We start from the raw sequence: 18,871 nt of genomic DNA on the forward strand, positions 1-18,871 counted from the left end.
AACTTCTATTTCTGGCCTGCATATGTAACAGGATGGCAGGCACTGAGCACATTTCTGTATTGCTCTGCGTTTTGATGCTTCGAGTTTTGTCGTTGCTGGTGGTAATAATGTGATTTTCCTGTTATCTTGCTGTAACCATCAGGTATAGAGCTGAAAACCCCCAACACAACAGTATATCGACATGCAGTATAGTTTATTATTGTAAATTAAGTGACAGCCTATTTCTAAATTATTGACTTGTTGGCTGGGATTTTTGCCTGTAGTTAAACAAAACTGTAGTAAAAAAAAAAACACAAAAAAAAGTTTCTTAATTACATACAGAGATGTGGATTTTCTAATGACTTATAATTCTATAGTTATCTGAAATACGCTTGATGGTAATTACTGTAGCTACTGTTATTATGCTCTCTCCCCGGAACTCTTATATAAAGGAACAATTGCCTTGTCTTGATACAGTAGAGAAAAGCCGCAGTGGTGCTTCTGAGGTGAGAACACCTTGGAGACAGCGATAAAGTATATGTTTGGAGGGAGCCAGGCACTTTGTGATTTATGTCTTCCCGTTTGGAAAGTTTCTGCAGCGGTTTTCGGTTCTTTTGGGGGACCTAAAGTGAGGTGGAAAAAGTTCAAGTATTCTTCAGTTACTACTTCCGCACAAACTATTGAACAGCCGGCTCATACTCGACTGGTTTGAAGGATTTGGGTAGATATGTCTGAAATCAAATGCTAATGCTGCATTCGAATTACAGGCTGCATCTTTAAGATTCAATTTTCCGGCCTAGAGTATCATTTTGAATGGGACGTCATTGTGAGATTGGATATTGTAATTTCTTCTCCTTATGCTGTAGTAATGGTGTTTCTGAGGAGGTATGCTGCCTGCCTTCCTGCCTCCCACGTCTGCCATCCCGCTCAGCCTGCTAGAAAGGAGGTTTAAAGGAGACATAGTCAAAGTAGGCCATTTTTCAGTTTACCTTCATTTTCCACATGGCGAACCACAAATGCAAGTCTCAATGAAACGGCGTACAATGTTTCCATGGCCGTCTGATGGAAGCCGGCTCTTATGACTGCTGATCAAATTTGGGCTTCGAAACTGTTTATGCCAAGCCAGAGGTCGATGCATGCATTTTTTTTGTTTACTCTTTATCTTAATATGCATTGGTTCTGTGAAACAAGATGGGGTGGGGGAGGTGCAGTGAAGGCCCCAGCCCACATAAATTACCCAGGGAAAATATGATACTGAGCGAAGCAGCCTCTCTTCCTCAGAACTAGCCTCAATTTATATGCGAAAAAGGAGAAACAAAACAAGCACAACTTGAAGCCAATTTACGTTTGAGAGCCATCACTAAAAGCAATGAGGCAAATAGCTTCTGGCAGATCATTTTAAAGCCCTGCTTCGACCACAGTCTCTTTCTTCAAGATGTTTTGCTGCTAGTTATTTTTCTTCCCAGAGCCATTAAAGGTTGAGTGGAAAGGATATGATAGACACTTCGTATAAGGGCCATCATTGGAGGACTAGCAGGAATACTAAAAGGATGGCGGTATCGCTTCTAGTTTACTTACTTTATTGTAACAAAAGTTGTTATCGCATTTAAGTTTATGAATATTCCATATGTAATAATTCCATTACGATGCACCTAATGTATTTTGTTATGGTTGTGGCTATGTTTTGGTTCCAGTATGTTATCTCGCGGTGAAGCAGGGGCATAAGTTTGTTTGCAAATGAGGGTGGGACAGCCTTTTCAATGAGGAGGCATTTTCAGAAAGTGGGTAGGATGAAACCTACTTTACGCCCCTGCAGTGTAATATTGTCATCATCCACATTCCCTGTTTCTAAGCAGGAGAAAAAAACTGACTGACTGCTACAGTTACAGTAAAATCGCCCCAAATCAACAGAAACTCAGGCAGGTGCGATAAAGTTGTTCAGATGAATATTTAACACCTTTGCTCCTCAAAGGCTAAAAATGACTTTCTAACACTCTAAAAACGTGCCAACATCACCCTAACATAATAAGAGGTGATAATTAGTCTTTCCACATTACTGAAGTGCAGAGACGGCATCCGAGCTGACAATGAGATGGAAACACGTCCTCCCTCCCCCCCCCCCCCCCCCCCCCAAAAAAAAAACCCTCCAAAACATCTGGTCAGGAAATGCTCCAATTCACTCAACAACAAGTTCTCAAGGCTCTCGTGGTGGAAATGGCGTTGGCTGACAGCTTATATGGCTTTCGGAGATAACCCTGCACACAGATCAGATATCTAGAGAGAATATTGGGCTTAAAAAGCCCTCAGCTGTTTTTTACAAAATGGTGGTCGGAGTGTTGTTGCGGTGTTAAAGGAAGTACTCGGTTTAGAAGAAGGGTACAGCAGAAGGACATGGCTTTGGCTCATTCTGTGGTGCTTCTGTGGGGTTATTGTGGCTTATAGACCTGTATCGTTGTCAACAGTAACCCAGACCTCCATTCTTTTCTGAATTTTCCATGTTTCTGGTGTGATTGGCTTGTTTGTTCAGATGTTCACTGCATCATCTAAAGACACTGTTCTTAAGGACTTTGTCTTTGTCTCGTATCTGTGTTTCGGCACTTAATCAATGAGAACCCAGTCTTTCGAGTCTTACAGGGTCATCTCGCAAGGCTTTGTGTGTGTTAATGAGGTGCATACACCTCATTGTACAGCAAGTCACCTTGATCTACAGCCAGTCGACATGGTAACACTCGTGAGATTAGTCATTATCAAGTCACTGCACAAATTCCCAAAAGCATAAAGAAGAGATTATTTTCCTTACAGGTGAGATGGTTATCTAGTGTTTGGCCACTATACTGCTTTGAACATTCTACTATTCTTTTGATGCAGGTGGCATAGAGGTAAGTACAGTAACTAATATCTCTGGCAATATTATGAAATCTATTTGCAAACTTGTGTCCTACAGGCAAATTGATTTAAAGGATTTCACAATATGTCAACTGCCATCATGTAATTTGTGAAAAACAATAGTATGTTTTTGTTATTTGTTATGTGTTATTTGCGCCCTTCTTGTTTTTAACCTGTAGCACTTTGAGATTTAAATATAAAGTGCATTACAAATACAATTACTATGATTAATTTACGAAAGACATTCATAACATGGAATAAAAAAAATGATAGGCCTATCCTTATTCCTTTAGTATGTGGAAAACACTGTGGCAGTAGACCAGAAGGCTTTGGAGATACTTTTAAGAACAAAAGTGACAAGACTTTTTGAGTTATTTAAAATTCTGGTTCCTCAAATGCTATCCATCAATTTCCTGCAGTTTTTATGCAGAACAATCTTCATCTTCAGAGGACAAATTAATCTGTGTTAAAATGAGCAATTCGGTAAGTCATTTAAATTGACAGCGAATTCACTTTTACCAGTTATGTGTCCAGAAGTAGGCTACTTTGAATGGTGTTTAAGTTCACAAAATCCATTTATAAAATCATCCACATTTTGTATTGCCAGTGTACAACACCAGACATGTTGCAGGTACGGGCAAAAGAAAAGTGTGAGGAGGCAACCGTTTTTCCCTCTCTTATTGACAATCCACCAAATCTGACCTTTTGAAGTTAATTAATTGCATGAGCAGCTCATTAAGAGTAATGCTGCATTTCATGCATCCGTTTAACGACAGTGTCCCTGCCACATCAATCATCATTTGAAAGCCGCCGAGTGTGACAAAGAGCTCACCCTCCAAGGCGTGGACCTGCATAAATAGCTTTGTCGACGACCGATGTCGTCAAACACATTCCAATTATGATTAACTGGGCCTCTGACTCTTCAATACCCCCCCCTCTCCCCTTTTTTGCGCAAGAACAAATAAGGTGTTTAAGTTATGGGAACACATGCTCATCACCCGTGGGAATCTACAGCTGACATCAGGCATCGTTAGGTGACCTCGTACGAGGACTAAACGACCCTACAAGACGCTGACGGGTCAAGGTCCTTCTCGATTAGGAGCCGAGATACCCCGTCTGTGATCTACCATGGGGATCGACCGCGATGAAAAACACAGCCCTCTCCTGAGAGCAAGCGTCAAACAGAATCAAAATTGGTGGAGGAGGGGGGAGGGGCAGTCGGATCCTGGTGTTGCTGTACGTTATGTAGACGGCGTGGCCCCTGGGGGCGGTCGGCACACGCCAGGCCGACGGAGGCACGCCAGCTCGTGGCAGCTCCATCAGATCCATCTCAAACCGCTCCCTCTAGACCCAAGGTTATCGCCCTGTCACCACCCCTACCTCCACCACCACCCCAACTCAAAAGAAACCTGCCAGTCTTCATATGGAAACATATGTCATGTTATGGAGACACGAAGGTGCCAAACGGGTGCAGGTTTCTTTCAGGTTTTCATACATGAACTCCAGCGCCGTCCATGACTCCTTAATGACACGCGAGGGGAGACTGAGGGAATCTGACCTGACAGTCTTGGAGAAATCCCAGCCTCTATTTAAGTTGCTTCGAGGACCGTCAACAGATCCACAAGAGGAATATTAAGACGGCAGGTGGGGTGGTGGTTCTTATAGCTTATTATGGGGTGTCTCCTTCCACGCTGTGCCCAGCCGGTCAACCATGGCAACCAGTCAATTTGAGAGGGGCAGGCGCCGGAAGGTTCCGGGTCTAAATTCCCCGTCGCGTGACAGACCTGTGAGGCAGAACTGTAAATGTTAGGTCATATTTGTTTTTTACCTACCTTGTTTGTACTGTAAAGTATTACAAATCCTTTGCGACCTGTCCTTTAAACGGATTTTGTTGCGAGAGATAATAGTAAATGCTATCAAATGAGGATGCACTGCTATCTTTCTGATTATTTCCCTGTTGTTTATGCCCTGTAGAGGAATTGATTTCTATCAAAGCGATTTGAAGTGCACCTCTACAGCGCGTTTAACTCCTAATCTCGCCACTAATCTTTCCACTTGAAAGCGTTAGACAACAAAAGCAGCTCTTTTCTCTTTGAAAAACAAGTAATTATACTTTAGATTTTTTTCCGGACAAACATCAGAGAGAACTTTTTGGCCCCCGAAAAGAGGAATGATTCATAGTGACACACAAGTCCATGCACACACAAAGGAGACAAATGAAAGCCACTGAAAGTTAGCATGTAAGACTGAACATCCTTCAGCAGTTGGAGTAGAACACTCCGAATAGGCTGCCAGGCGAAAATGAAGCCATCCCTTGACGAGCATTTCCGACATGACAACGTCGCGCGAACACTTTAAAACCCGCTCTGAGGCAGGAGGAGTGAGCGTGTGGACAGCGCGAGTGCATGTACACTGCATTTATATGCGTTTCCATGCCTACAAAAGCAATCAGCCACTTCTATTTCCTTGCTCCATTAGGGCTATCTAATATACTGAGCTGTTCCACTCCTATCATTGTCTCCAAATGAATCTCCACCATTTGGCTTTCCACTCTCCCACCCGCACACCAGTACCAAATGAATGCCATTCATTTAAATAATGTACAACTATTAGTTATATTAAAGATAGACAGTGTGCCAGCTCCCAGAGCGCACATATACCGCTTCGGGCCTTTTTCTCCAATATTGGCTGGTGTTCAGGAAAATAAAGGAGGGGAGGGGGCGATGAGAGAGGGGGGGGGATGAGAGAGAGAGCCGTTTAATCAAAAGAGAGTGATCTAAACACTGGGGAAGAGTGGATGTTAGCCGATTTCCGCTGATGATCAAGAAGGAGCCAAGGAGTGGCGGATTCCGTTCCGTTAACGAGGAGCTGAGCCCAGTTTGAGCGCCGGCGAGTTTGCCACTCGAGGGCTGCGGAGAGAGTGAGACACAGAGCCAGTCGGTTTATCTGTCTGTCAATGCCACGTCTTCTCAGGATCACGGTTCAAGGCGACGAGCAAGGAGAGTGTGTGCGCGTGTGTGTGTGTTTGTGTGGTGGTAGGGGGTGGACTGGCTGGTGTATTGCTGTGGGGGCTGGCGGGTCGCTAAGGACCCTGGGCTACGATCCTGCTGGATATTATTGTGCTCTCGGGTGACTCGGAGGACAGAAATAGTAGGGAGTGTGCGAGGCTGTGCGTCTGGGAAGGAGAGGTTGGGAGGGTTCATGGGCAGATGCTGAGGCGGTGAGATTGAGAGAAATGGGGCAGCTCGACACAGCGACTTCTCCGCGCTGCTTAAGGACTGGATTAAGCAAGCCCTTGTGGTGATGTGCTTATGCAGTGAGTGCGCACGCACGCACACACACATTCACACACACACACACACACACACCGACGCAAACACGTACTCGAACATTCCCAAGAGCGAGGTGTGCAAAAACCACATATCCTTTTGAATGTGTGTTGAGGGTAATTACAAACAGAGCTACTGTGTTGTTTGGTATGTGCACAGCAGAACTAAACACAAAGCTACTCTGACAGAAGTGCTTCTTAACTTGTGTCTACTTGGTAAAAACACCCATCAAGGCTTCAGTTTGAGACACTTTTTTATTTGATTTTTTGTGCGATTTGCTCTTAAGCGCTGCACAAAACATTCTCTGGGTGTGTGCGCGTGTGCGTGCGTGTGTGTGCAAGGGCATGGGCAACCGCAGATTCCAAGGGGGACTGAAAAGCGTATTTGCGGCGCAGATTTTAGATAATTTTCTTTCAATCTTTCAAAATTGCAACCACCCACAGGCACAGAGAGCTCCAGCTGGCAGCCAATTCTGAGGAGAACAGATTCTTCCCCGGCAGAGGCTACAGGGAGGCTGGGAGGGAAGGGAAAGAAGCCGCACTGTTGATTACATTTCGTTGATTTGGCCGGTCTGCTTCTCTCAGGGTGACTAGTAGTTCGACCGAATGATCCCTTTTAAGCGGCTGGATATTTCCAGATGTGATTCTTGTTACATTACAGGTGTTGGGCCCCGTTTTGATGCCGTTGCACGCAGATGGTGGGAGGTCTTTGTGAAAAACAAGCTAACGTTGCCATTTTGGTTTGGTTACCATCGCCATCTGATTTGTGGCTACATAACAGCGATAGTTTCTCATGAGCTTTTTTTTTATAAACTCACCCAAAACTCCACCTCCAAACCGAGAATACACCTCAAAATCAGCCTTTTGTACATGCTTTATCGAGCAAACTGAGGTCAAAGAGTAAAAAACCCATTGTTCCACGCAACGTTTGTATAATACGTGTGTGTTTAATAACATACCATATGCAACGTGTCACAGGTTGCAGCCAGAGAAACAGTACAGTGAAGCACAATGCAACCTGCACAGCACTGCACACTGAAGCATACTCACTCATCGACCTTCAGCTGGAAGCAGAGGCTTCCCAGGAACAGAAACTCCTTCTCAGTTCCGTAGTCTATAGACAGCTTCTCGGTCAGCTCCCTGGCAAAGACATTCCAAGATAGCGTTAGTGTTTTTGAAAAATAAAGTGACATATTTAAATATAGTTAGACAGGCAAGTTTTATTTTTATTTTTTTTGTGAAAGATACTTTCTGATTCTCAGACAGAAATGTCTTGACTTCAAGGGCAACGTTTCCCAAAATGAGGAACAGTACGCTCGCTCAATAATCGGAGGTGTCGAAATGATTAGTCAAATATCAAAAACGTTTGTTCGTTCTTCGAGGAAAAATTGCGTTTCCAAAGCGGATGCACCCACCTACCACACAAATGCATATTAACACATTTGGATCTTAATATGTCAAGTCGGAAACCACATCAGCTTCTCTACTTTATTAAAAGATTTGTTCGAACAAACCAAACTAAACTGAGCACACAACTTGGAGGGGATATTAGCGATTTCTTTACCTAGAGTGCTGATATAAAATGAATAAAAGAAGAGGGACATGACAGTTGACTGCTGTTGGGAATATTGGCAAGTTTTTGCAGTTTCGCCTTAAGTCCTTTCCCATTACAATGAAGGATTTAGCTATTAATAGCCTCTGAACACTTGGCTTTGCTGACATTGTAACTTGCGCCTCCACCCGCCAACTTTGAGTGACTCTGGACTCGGTGGATATCCGATTCCCTCTGATGAAGTGGCCCCTTTCAGTCCCATTGGTATGCAATGTCACCAATTATCAGACCTGGGCAGAGCGCCGCTTTGCCCTCGCTAATCGCAAATAAGGGAACGGAGGCCTATCTCTCACCCAGCACAGGGGCCATTTCCATATTCATAATGCAGAATTGCTAATGGGGTTAACAGCGGGCGAGGGGCGCGTGAGGCGGGGCGGGGGGGTGGGGGGTGGTTCGGTTCTCTTCTCCCGCGCGCTGATAAGGTGGCACGGAGGCGTGGACCGAGGTCACGAAAGCAATATAGCGCCGTGAGCGATTTGTCAAGAGTGCACACGTTTACCCCCCCCTCCCCCCCGGGGGGGCGCCGTGCGCTGGGCTGAGGGGTCAACGTTCGTGGAAGGTGTGGATCGCCGCGGCACAGCTACCCCCACCCCCACCCCCTCCCCCACCCCGAGCGGTGAAAAGCGCAGGTTAAAATAGGAGGGGGGGGGGGGGGGAGGCTGTAATGTCACATGGGCCCGATGGGTAGGTAGGGCACGCAGACAAGCAGCAACGGAGGAAGGCTGGCACACCTCCACGCATGCACACGGCAGCACGTGACGCCACCCAACGCAGGAGAGGAAGGGAAACGGAGTGTGTGGGGGCAGAAAAAGGACAAAAAAAAACACACGTTTTTTTCCTTCTTTCCAGGCAAGCCGTTGCTCCACCATGCATGGATGATAGATAGGGAGGCACATGAGTCATTTGACCAGGGGCATCCAAAGCAAGGTGGCAAATGAAGAAGTGGAGCAACTGGAGTACTGCCAGCTTCCGGGTTTTTACACCCCTAAGCTTACATGGGCTTTTCGTTAGAGGAAGAAAGCTTGACCTTTCTGTAACTGCCATCTCTATGGCTGCCTTTTTCTCTCCTGCTTCCCCCGCTGTAATGAACAGTTTGAAGGCCCCGGGGCTACGGTGGCTACCTATCGGTGCTGCTCCCTGGCTGAGAGCTCTGAACAAACAACTCACAGGGAGAGCCACTGCTTGGAAATATACCCTCACTCAAAACAGGCGTTTAGTGCCTCGTAATGATATGTGCCGTTATGCCAGCATGCCAAAACAAATATGTGTGATTTTTTTTCTTCCTTTTTCTCCACCGATGCGTGTGTAACGCAAGCAGTATAATGTCCGGTGTAATGTAAATTGCGTTCCTAGAGGGAGCTCACATTAGCATACAGAGAGAAGTCTGCTTGAAATGGAGAGGTAGCACTTTGGCCTGAAGAAAAAAATCAACAACGGGGAAAACCCCAAATCTTAACATTGCCATATATGGCTAAGAGCTGGGTACTCCGCACATTGACCGTGGCTACATTTCCCATTTCTTTTACAGAGATGGAGACTGACAACAGTGCCATAGGTCCTCTTCAGGTGTATTGTTTTACACCTGTCTCGAGATGTGACATTGAAAAGTTTGGATAACCCATCTGCCGGCAAATAGCATGTTGCTAAGAAGTGAATTAGAACAGCGCCCGGCCCTCCTGTGCACAGTAGGCAACCAGTAGCATTTGTTTTTCTTCATTAAAATTCGCCTTGGGCGTCTCACAGCGCAAACTCATTACTGTGCATCTTCTCACAGTTCCTGCGCAGAGGCGCGCAGGCTATTTTAAGGCCCGCTTGTACACCATCGCGGAGTGTGCTCTCGCAATAGCACGCGCGCCCCTTCGCCAAGCCCGGGTGAAAGACATGCCTCAGCCCTAACTTACCCACCATCAGCAGAGCGGCTGCACATAAATCAAAACCAGGAGACAAGTCCGGGAGTTTTCAGTTTTATTTTGTTCTTCCCACCCCTCGCCCGTCCCCCTTTCATCTGTATCCAGCGAGCTCACCTTATTTCCAAATTCACATTCTTGTAGGCCTCTTCGATCTTTTGCACATCCGCTCGCTCCTTCTCGCCGGCTGGATAAAACAAAACAAGGGTCGGGGGGGGGGGGGGGGGGGGGGGGCATTCAAGGTCAGACGATTCAACAATTGGGAAGGCGTCGCGCGGAAATCCTCCGCGTGTTGCCAAACAGCGGCGACGACGTGGGCTGTGTTGTGTCTGGGCGCGCGAGACGGCAGGAGCCTGCTAGCAAACAGACACACGTGCTATTTCCAGGTGTGGTGGCAGCAGAGATGCCCACAGGCTTAATTAGTCACTTCACCGTGACAAGTGGGCTAACTGAGGGGGAGAGGTAGCGAGGGAAGGGGGGGGAAGAGAGAGCAGGAGACAGAGAGAGAGAGAGAGAAAGAGAGAGAGAGAGAGAGAGAGAGAGAGAGAGAGGGAGAGAGAGAAAAGGAGGGAGAGAGAGAGGGACAGCAAGAGAGGGGGAGAGAGAGTAGGCCACAGTGCGTTGTTTGTGTCTTTCTTGACACATTTCGACTTCCCTCGCACGCTTCCCACCTGACAGCATGTCATGTTCTTGCCATAATCATTGATCTAAAATCACCCGGGCTGCCGCGCGGGGGGGAGGGGGGGGGGGGGATCTCGAGTTACGGCACCGACTCCAGTCCTGTGGAACCCAACATTAGCATAGTTGCGAATTGAGCGTTCGCCTTTCCTGCCGACCGCCACGTCCCTCGCATCAGAGACGGACATGTGAAGGTCGACCAATGACTTTGGATGTATCCATGACACACGGGAACTTAGGCTAACACAATACCACCGTGTTTACAATGAGGCAGAACTGAGTCACTTGACATTCTCCTGCTATTGACACAGTTGAAACCGAAAAGAATAGCAATGTTTGTGTTGTGTGCAGTCCGGATAGCAGTGAAACCGTGGTAATCTATACCTATAGCCAGGGTTTGGAATGACCTATGACACTTTGTCATGGTTAGAACACTCTGAAGGCTATTTTGCGATCGTATTCATACCTTTGCCGCTTTCTAGGAAATGTTGTGTTTGGAATTGGAACATTTTCAACAACAACATTAAGATTAGCCTACCTGATATTCCCTCCTGAAAATGATATCAAGCCCCACTGATGTGCTACATGTGAAAAATGCTAATTGTGTGGGACCCTCCAAACAAACAAACCTAAATATTATGGGGGGGGGGGGGGGGGGGGGGTTCCAATAGACTTATGAAGTGTGTCGGCCCCCCTAGGTTCCCCTCACTTCACACCCTACCTATAGATAGAATGGGCGGTTGAAAATTGCCGTTGGAAGCCGTACAATGAAAGGACAGAGAGAACAAAGGGGACGAGAGAGGAGGGAGGAAGGAAAGCGCCGGAAACACAGGAGCGCTCGAGAGGCAGAGCCTGAGCGGACCGAGTTTAAAATGGTCTCGCGCCGTTGGTCCAGGGGATTGGCTGAGAGGACGCCGACGCCGCCGTCGCTCTGGCAGCTGGGCTCGGGCTCCGTCGTCGAGGAAACCCTCGACGGGGTTCCGCGCCGTGGCAACGGGGGAGCGCGAGCAGCGGAAGCTGTGTGGGAGGCTGTCAGCGACCGGCCTTGAATACCAATTAGCGTGTTTCGTGCATGCGGTCTCAGCTGGTCGCCCATAAAGCTACCCCTGCATATACGACCCCTCTCACCCCCTCTCCCCCCTCCCCCCATCCCCATGGCACACAGTACCCCAGCACTTCACACCCATGTAGGGTGGGCAAGAGCCGACCTGTGATTTTCTGCAGTATAATGGCTATTTTTATGACTTTGAAAGGGTGGTTCTTTTTATATGAACCCCCCCCCCCCCCCCCGAACCACCACCACCCTCCAGCCGCACAAATCTCCCAAACACGTGTGCACACACACGCAGGCAGGCATGCAGTCTCGCACGCTTCTCTTAAGATTCTCTAACACGCACGACCTCCAAACACACACACACACATCATCCAAGGCTGAGCAATGACAAAAGGAGAGGCAAGATTCCCTCGTCGTTGACCCTTGACCCCTCCTGCAGCAGCCCGGAACCGTCTGGAGAGAGGGAGAGAGGGGCTGTGCGGATATCCACCAAAGGAAGAAGGGAGAGGAGGGGCGGGGGGGTGAAGGGGTCTGGATCATGCAGAGCAGCCAGGCACACAGAAGAACCGCGAGGAGAGCACATGATCCTCACAGAGCCTGTCTCCTGGTCTCAGCTTGAACTCGCAATTGAAACTACTGCCAAACTATCCTGAGGCCAAGGAACCAAAAATAGCTAAATACCTTGACAACTATGATTAGAGAAGGGATATAAAACGAGTAGTAGTAGTATTAGTAGTAGGAGGAGGAGGAGATACTTTATTGATCCCCAAGGGGAAATTGTGGGTGTATTAGTATTCTAATCAAGGCATCTGTGAGTGTGTTTTATGTATGATTCATTTCAGCTAAGATTCGTGTTTCCAATTGGCCCCTGTTTCATTCCATGTCGACGTCGTCGTGAACTTAGAATGCGCCAACGTTTTGCCATTTTTGGTCTGACCTCGATAACGTGTTACATCGTGCTTGGCTCGAGAACTAACCAGCCCAGTCACAGCATTTAGTTACGGCTTTTGCAAAGATACCCGGGACATTGTACCGCATTTAGAAAAAGCCAGTCGCTAAATTTAGAACTTCTAGACACTCAACTATAATTCCCTTGTGGACTAATAAGGAATTCCTGCAACCTTTTAAGGAGACTAGTCCTGGCACCAAGGCCAGGCATGAAACTAGAAGATTCCGACAGGACAGCGCGTTCCCCTCGAAACCGTCCCCGCGCTCGTACCCGCCGTAGAGAAGCGCGAGTGTTTCCCTGGGCAGTAGCCATTAGATCAATAGGCATATAGCATTGTCAGCGAGAGGCTCGGAAAAGAAAGCACGCAAGCCTGTCGTGTGCCCCAGGGTCAGGCTTGATACACAATAAAAAGGAACTAGCCAGGCTCCCCCCCCCGCCTTTCACCGGCAGGCGAGCTGCCACCTTGGACCCTGGAGTCTGCCACCTGCCACACGGAGGAGCCTAGCTCTGCGGACGCTCTGGCTGTGCGAGGCAGTGTGTTTAATGTCGGCTGGCGGGATGCACCTCCCCCCCCCCCCCCCCCCCCCCCTCCTCTGTTTTCCCCTCTGTCGTCGAATGTCTGCCCTCTCTCTCTCTCTCCCCGCCTCCCTGTCTGTCTCTCTCCCTGTGTGTCTCTCTCCCTCTCCCTCGCTCTCCCGTCCGTCCCCCCACCGTCCGTTCCCCCTCCTTCCTCAATTGCACACTTTGTTCAGCCTGGAGAGGAGGGGGAGAGTAAAATATAGGGTGAGGGATATAATGAGCCGTTTATGGCAGGTTGTTCCAGAGAACAAGGGTCTCCTTCATTAGCCATCAACAGGGCTGACACCATCAATAATCACCACCTGCTAGCACCAAAGGGCACCGCACCAAAGCATACATTAGCGACATTATCTTTTACCGGGAAAATGTGCATTAAAGGCATTAATGCAACAAATGTAGCAATACTGTTGGCAAAAATTGCAGTGTGTGTAGCCCGAGGCACATGTTTGTGGAAAAGGAACGACCACATGTTTGTGGAAAAGGAAGGACCAAACATGTCTGCACACTGTTGACAGACGCGCACTTTCGCCCATTCAGATGAAGCACGGCGACGCTACATCCTGTTATTACTGTTATCCTTCTCTCTCTCTCTCTCTCTCTCTCTCTCTCTCTCTCTCTCTCTCTCTCTCTCTCTCTCTCTCTCTCTCTCTCTCTCTTTTCTGTCTCTCTCTCTCTCTCTGCCTCTCCCTCTGTTCAACTTCCTGAAATGATTCAGAGGGAAACTGAAACACAGGCTGTTGTGAGTTAAGGGGAGGTCAATCCCCCCCCCGCCCCCCCCCCCCCTGTATAATCGCTGTGTTGGTGTGTCTGATTGTATTAGGGCTGAGCGAATAACAGAGGCTGACAGGAATAGCATCATGTTTTAGACCATCAGTGCAACTCACATCCCGGTGACTGACTCGGTTTGTGTTTTGCTCCCCCGCGCTCTCTCACGTCGCTTTACTGACAGTGCGTCGAGGACAGTCGGCCCCGCACGTACAAAGGCGTTTCCTGCTTCCCTACCGTTCAGGCCTAAAGTGTCTAGTCGTCGGAACAAATGCCGTTTGAACTGCACTGTCACCTCGCGGGGCGAGCGGTCCCTTCCGGCGCAGACACGTCCCTCCGTTCCATCGGCGAGGGAGCGCGCCCGAGCCGCGTATTTGGAAACGGGCCAACGCCACTCCCCGTCGGGTGCCCGGAGAGGGAGAGAGAGTCTGCCTCTCGCAGCGAATCGGCTCCCGCAAACGACCGGGTGCCGTTTATGAATATGCATGATGTAACAAACGCCCAAGAGCCCGACCTACTTCTGGGTCTCTCCTCGGTCTCCTTCCTCACGGCTCGGGGGCCTCTCGCGGGTTAACTCTGTCATCTCGCAACGCGCTGTAATAGCACACGGCTCTCTCTCCGAGGAACACGGACGCTCTGAGTTTCCGTGTCTTGGATGAGATGATCTTCGGCTAACCACGTTAACCTGCTAATAGGTGGTTGTGAAGAGGCAAGGGCCAATTGGGCTTGTGTAATGATACAGTGTGCAACAGCGTGCATCACGAGTGGGTAAACATTAGGGTTCTGACGAGCGCAAACGCAGGCTCGTAGCCCTCAGAGCCGCCAGTCGGGGAAGGGTTTCATTTGCACGCGAGCATTTCCAAGCGATTCCTGTAAACGACGTCGCTTTTCGATACACAAATGCTAATCCAGTTTGTCTCCGAAGAATCGAACGCGGTGGGAGCGACTCGGAGAGAGAGAAGGGAGGGATCGATGGATGAGCGCTCCAGAACAGATGAGAACAAAGACTGAGGCCCTAACTGCGCCTGTACACTCGAGAATTCCCCCACGAGCAATTCCGGCGCTCGTAGAATATATCTTCATCTCAGATCAGCCGATGCCAAACGTAGTTAGCTTTGGGAGCTGAGCAGGAGGATATCTGCTTCAGACAAGGAGGAAGGGAGACTTAAGACAGGGCTGGCAGCCTCTCAAATCTGAATTCCGCCACTCAGATGTGAAAACCTCCTAATTCGGCGTTTCCCTCGTATGGTTGGAATCCAATAAATTCTTCCCCTGGCTACCAGAGTACACGAGCTGGGATGGATAGAGGGAGGGTTGCAGGCAGGCAGGCAGAATTTTTTTTTCTGTGGACAGATTAACAGTGGTGTTGGAGGAAGAACAAAAATCAAATACAAAATTCCCAGCTCGTTTCTGGCAGGGTACCAAATCAGCTCCCCCCCAGCCCCCCTCCTCCCTCCTCCCCCCCTCCCTCCACTCCCCTGCTCCAACCCTCGCTCTCTCCGTTGAACCACCGCTCCAGGTGAGCTCAATTATGTCTCAAGGACGCAGCGCCCTCAGCCAGGGTCAGGGGTCGGCTCGCGCGCTGACGGCTACGACGGTAATGACGAACCCCCCCCCCCCCCCTCCTCCTGCTTAACATTTCCCAGCTAATTTGAAAAGTGCTGAACAGAACCTTTAATTAACATGGTCCTGCCAAGGTTTCTAACCTCCAACTGACAGTCTTTTCTTGATTTTGTTTTTCTTCCCTTCCCTCCCAGGCCTCTCATTCTCTCCATCGACCCCCCCCCCCTCCCCCGCCCAACCTCTCTCTGTGAGGAGTCTGGATTAAGGCAAGCCCTTTTGCCTTCAGGCTAACCCAGGGCAGTGTTTTAGGATGTACTATCTGAGCTGGAGAAGGTGTCAGTTTTGCAGGCCTCTGTCACGCCAGTAGAAGGTAGCGCCAAAAACAAAAAACTAAGATGTAGCAGGCGAAATCCACTGAGACAGGAGGCACGCCAAATAATGTGCTTCGTAACCATTCTTTTTAGGGTTGTTTTGAAATGCTAATGTCATTTCACATGGTTCAGGGCCTGGAAAGCAAATAATCCCAAAATCACAGGAACATCTCACTAATCCTGTGCATTTTAAACAAAAGAACGCATGCAGCATTCTTCTTGCGAGGCCTGAGCAACCTTAACTGACATTTATCTATCCGTAACGTCTTAAATCAAACAATTCTACCCGACTAACTGGAGCAAATGAGAGCCTAGCCCAAGAGCACGATTCAGCTTTCAGCACTGGAGACAACTCCAGTTGCTGAGGACACCCCTGGCCACACTGCTGATGTATTGTATGACACGCTTCATTTCAACGCCACGGGCAGCTGATTTTATATAAGAGGGCACCATCTGCACTGGTTCCTGAACCAGCATCATTGCCAACACCAGCAATACTAGCACTAGCTTTACTACATTCACAGCACCGGCTATTACAGCATTATTGACTGTGCCAGCCATAGAAAGAAAGATTTACCCTAACCACCCCATGGACAAGGCCAGCAAAAGGACTTACAGCATCAGGAACTAGCACCATGGACAGCACCAGGGCTGATAGTACCATGGACAGCACCAACTGTACTAGCCATAGACATAATAAAGAGATGACGCGGCATCGACCACTACTGCCTACTGCCGTTGACGAGTCGCGGGGCCGCCATCTTAGAGCGGGCAACCGCTCCACTCAGTGTAATCTGTTTGGCTGGGGCAATGAGCTCTCAGCGCATTTAATTAATCATACTGAACTGAATACCGAACTGATTTTCACGTTGTTTGCTTTGCTGCAAAGGTCATACATGTAGCTTTGATACAGGACATGGTTATTCTTTTCACAAAATACAACCAATAGTATGGTAATGTTAAACGTTACTAGTGAAGAAGTAATCCTCCGTGCCCTGTTTGCGATTGTCCGCCGATTTGAGCAGGAATATGTTGCACAGTGCTGGCATCTTGTTTATTCTGATGCTACGCAACTAGGAATTTGCCCTGTCCAAGATGGCGGCTGCATTTCTCGCGCCCAGCAGCCAATGCGGCGTCTACTCAGATTCAAGACCCTGGTGCTGACCTTCCGATCAGTGAACGGGACGGCACAACTTTGGCTTTGCTAGCACCATGGACAGCACCAACTGTAACAGCACCTGGAATGCTAGCACCATGGACAGCACTACAGCAGCCGCCTGCACTGTGTACAACTTTGGCTTTACCAGCACCATGGACAGCACCAACTGTAACAGCACCTGGAATGCTAGCACCATGGACAGCACTACAGCAGCTGCCAGCACTCTGTACAACATTGGCTCTGCTAGCACCATGGACAGCACTACAGCAGTTGCCAGCACTGTGGACAACTTTGGCTCTGCTAGCACCATGGACAGCACCGCAGCACTAGGCTCCATTGAGGACAATGTTGGCTATACTAGCACCACGGACAGCTCTACAGGACGCAGCAGTTGTGTGCGTTGTAGAAAGTCTTTGCTTTGCCGGAACCATAGACAGCAGCAACTGTATCAGCACTCTGGTCAGCACAAGGGACCTTGTTTATAAAGCGTGCGTAGGCACAAAAAACATGTATGATGGTTGGTGTAAAAGAACAAGGTATATCACACAGTGTTTATCCTATTTCACGTACCTGAAAGGGGATGAACACCCAAAGAACTACAAAATGTCACAAAACAAGAATGTTTATTTGACCCTTGTGTTAAACTCCAGCCACTTCTGGTGTACCTGTGTACAGATACAGAAAAAAAAAGATACCGGTTTTGTTGAACAGATATAGATAATAATTTTGGTAAACATAATGATAATATATCGTTAAACCCCTAAAGTGCACAGAGGGGAGATTATGAATTTTCACTCCGTTAATGAGCTGGTACAACAGAGACAGGAAGTGATGCGCGCTCCTCTGAAACATTGACTCGTCTTGCCTTTTATGACCCCCAACACTTGATTTTTATATTGACGACATGTTCCACGTGATATATACCATTCTTAAATGGTCCATTAGATGACAGTTGGAGAACTACAACTCCGTTTTCAGGGTCATCGCACGCGGCAGAGCGCCCTTCAAAGTGTCATGCCAGTTTACAGTCGCTCTAGTTTAGACAATTGATAAATGCCATTTCTGGCTGAACATAGCCATTACAGGGGCGAAGCACAAAGCTCATTAGGATTCATTCAGATTTATGACAGGAAACATGCATACGTGTAGTGTACGCCATATTTATGAAACGCTTTATACGCAGAATGATCCTTTACTACATGCGCCACTTTATTGTATGAAATATATGCCAGGTTCTAGAATAGAGAAACCAGGTACTAGCACTATGGACACACAAACTGTTAGCACCATGGACAGCTCTAGCTAAGGTACCACTATGGACAGCTCTAGCTAAGCTACCACTATAGACAGCTCTAGCTATCCTACCACCATGGACAGCTCTAGCTGTCCTACCACCATGGACAGCTCTAGCTATCCTACCACCATGGACAGCTCTAGCTATCCTACCACCATGGACAGCTCTAGCTATCCTACCACCATGGACAGCTCTAGCTAAGCTACCACTATAGACAGTTCAAGCTAAGCTACCACAATAGACCGCTCTAGCTAAGCTACCACCATGGACAGTTCTGGCAAACCTACCACCATAGACAGCTCTAGTTAAGCTACCACCATGGACAGCTCTAGCTAAGCTACCACAATAGACCGCTCTAGCTAAGCTACCACCATGGACAGCTCTAGCTAAGCTACCACCATAGACAGTTCTGGCAATCCTACCACCATAGACAGCTCTAGCTAAGCTACCACCATAGACAGTTCTGATAATCCTACCACCATAGACAGCGCTAGCTAAGCTACCACCATGGACAGTTCTGGCAATCCTACCACCATGGACAGCTCTAGCTAAGCTACCACCATGGACAGCTCTAGCTAAGCTACCACCATGGATAGGTTGTATAGGAAACTAAGTACTCGAGGACCACTCTGGGCCTGAGGACAGCATGATTCTTCCTAATCTTGGCAGTCGCACAGGGAGCAGGATTTGGCCAGAGACTCGCTTGCTCCGCTGAACTCTCGTAACCCGAGCCAGGACGACACAGGC

General features: G+C 48.2%; 1 protein-coding gene across 1 annotated transcript in view; it reads right to left on the bottom strand.

Moving 5' to 3' along the window:
• The window catches only part of LOC124486920 (glucosidase 2 subunit beta-like), a 100,888-nt gene that overhangs the window by 25,307 nt on the left and 56,710 nt on the right, over positions 1-18,871 (bottom strand). Inside the window, 2 exon segments of the mRNA XM_047048799.1 lie at positions 7,244-7,333; positions 9,830-9,899. Of these exon segments, the coding sequence (XP_046904755.1) occupies positions 7,244-7,333; positions 9,830-9,899 (160 nt within the window).

Source organism: Hypomesus transpacificus, chromosome 25 (assembly GCF_021917145.1).
Source record: "Hypomesus transpacificus isolate Combined female chromosome 25, fHypTra1, whole genome shotgun sequence".
Classification (NCBI taxonomy): Eukaryota; Metazoa; Chordata; class Actinopteri; order Osmeriformes; family Osmeridae; genus Hypomesus; species Hypomesus transpacificus.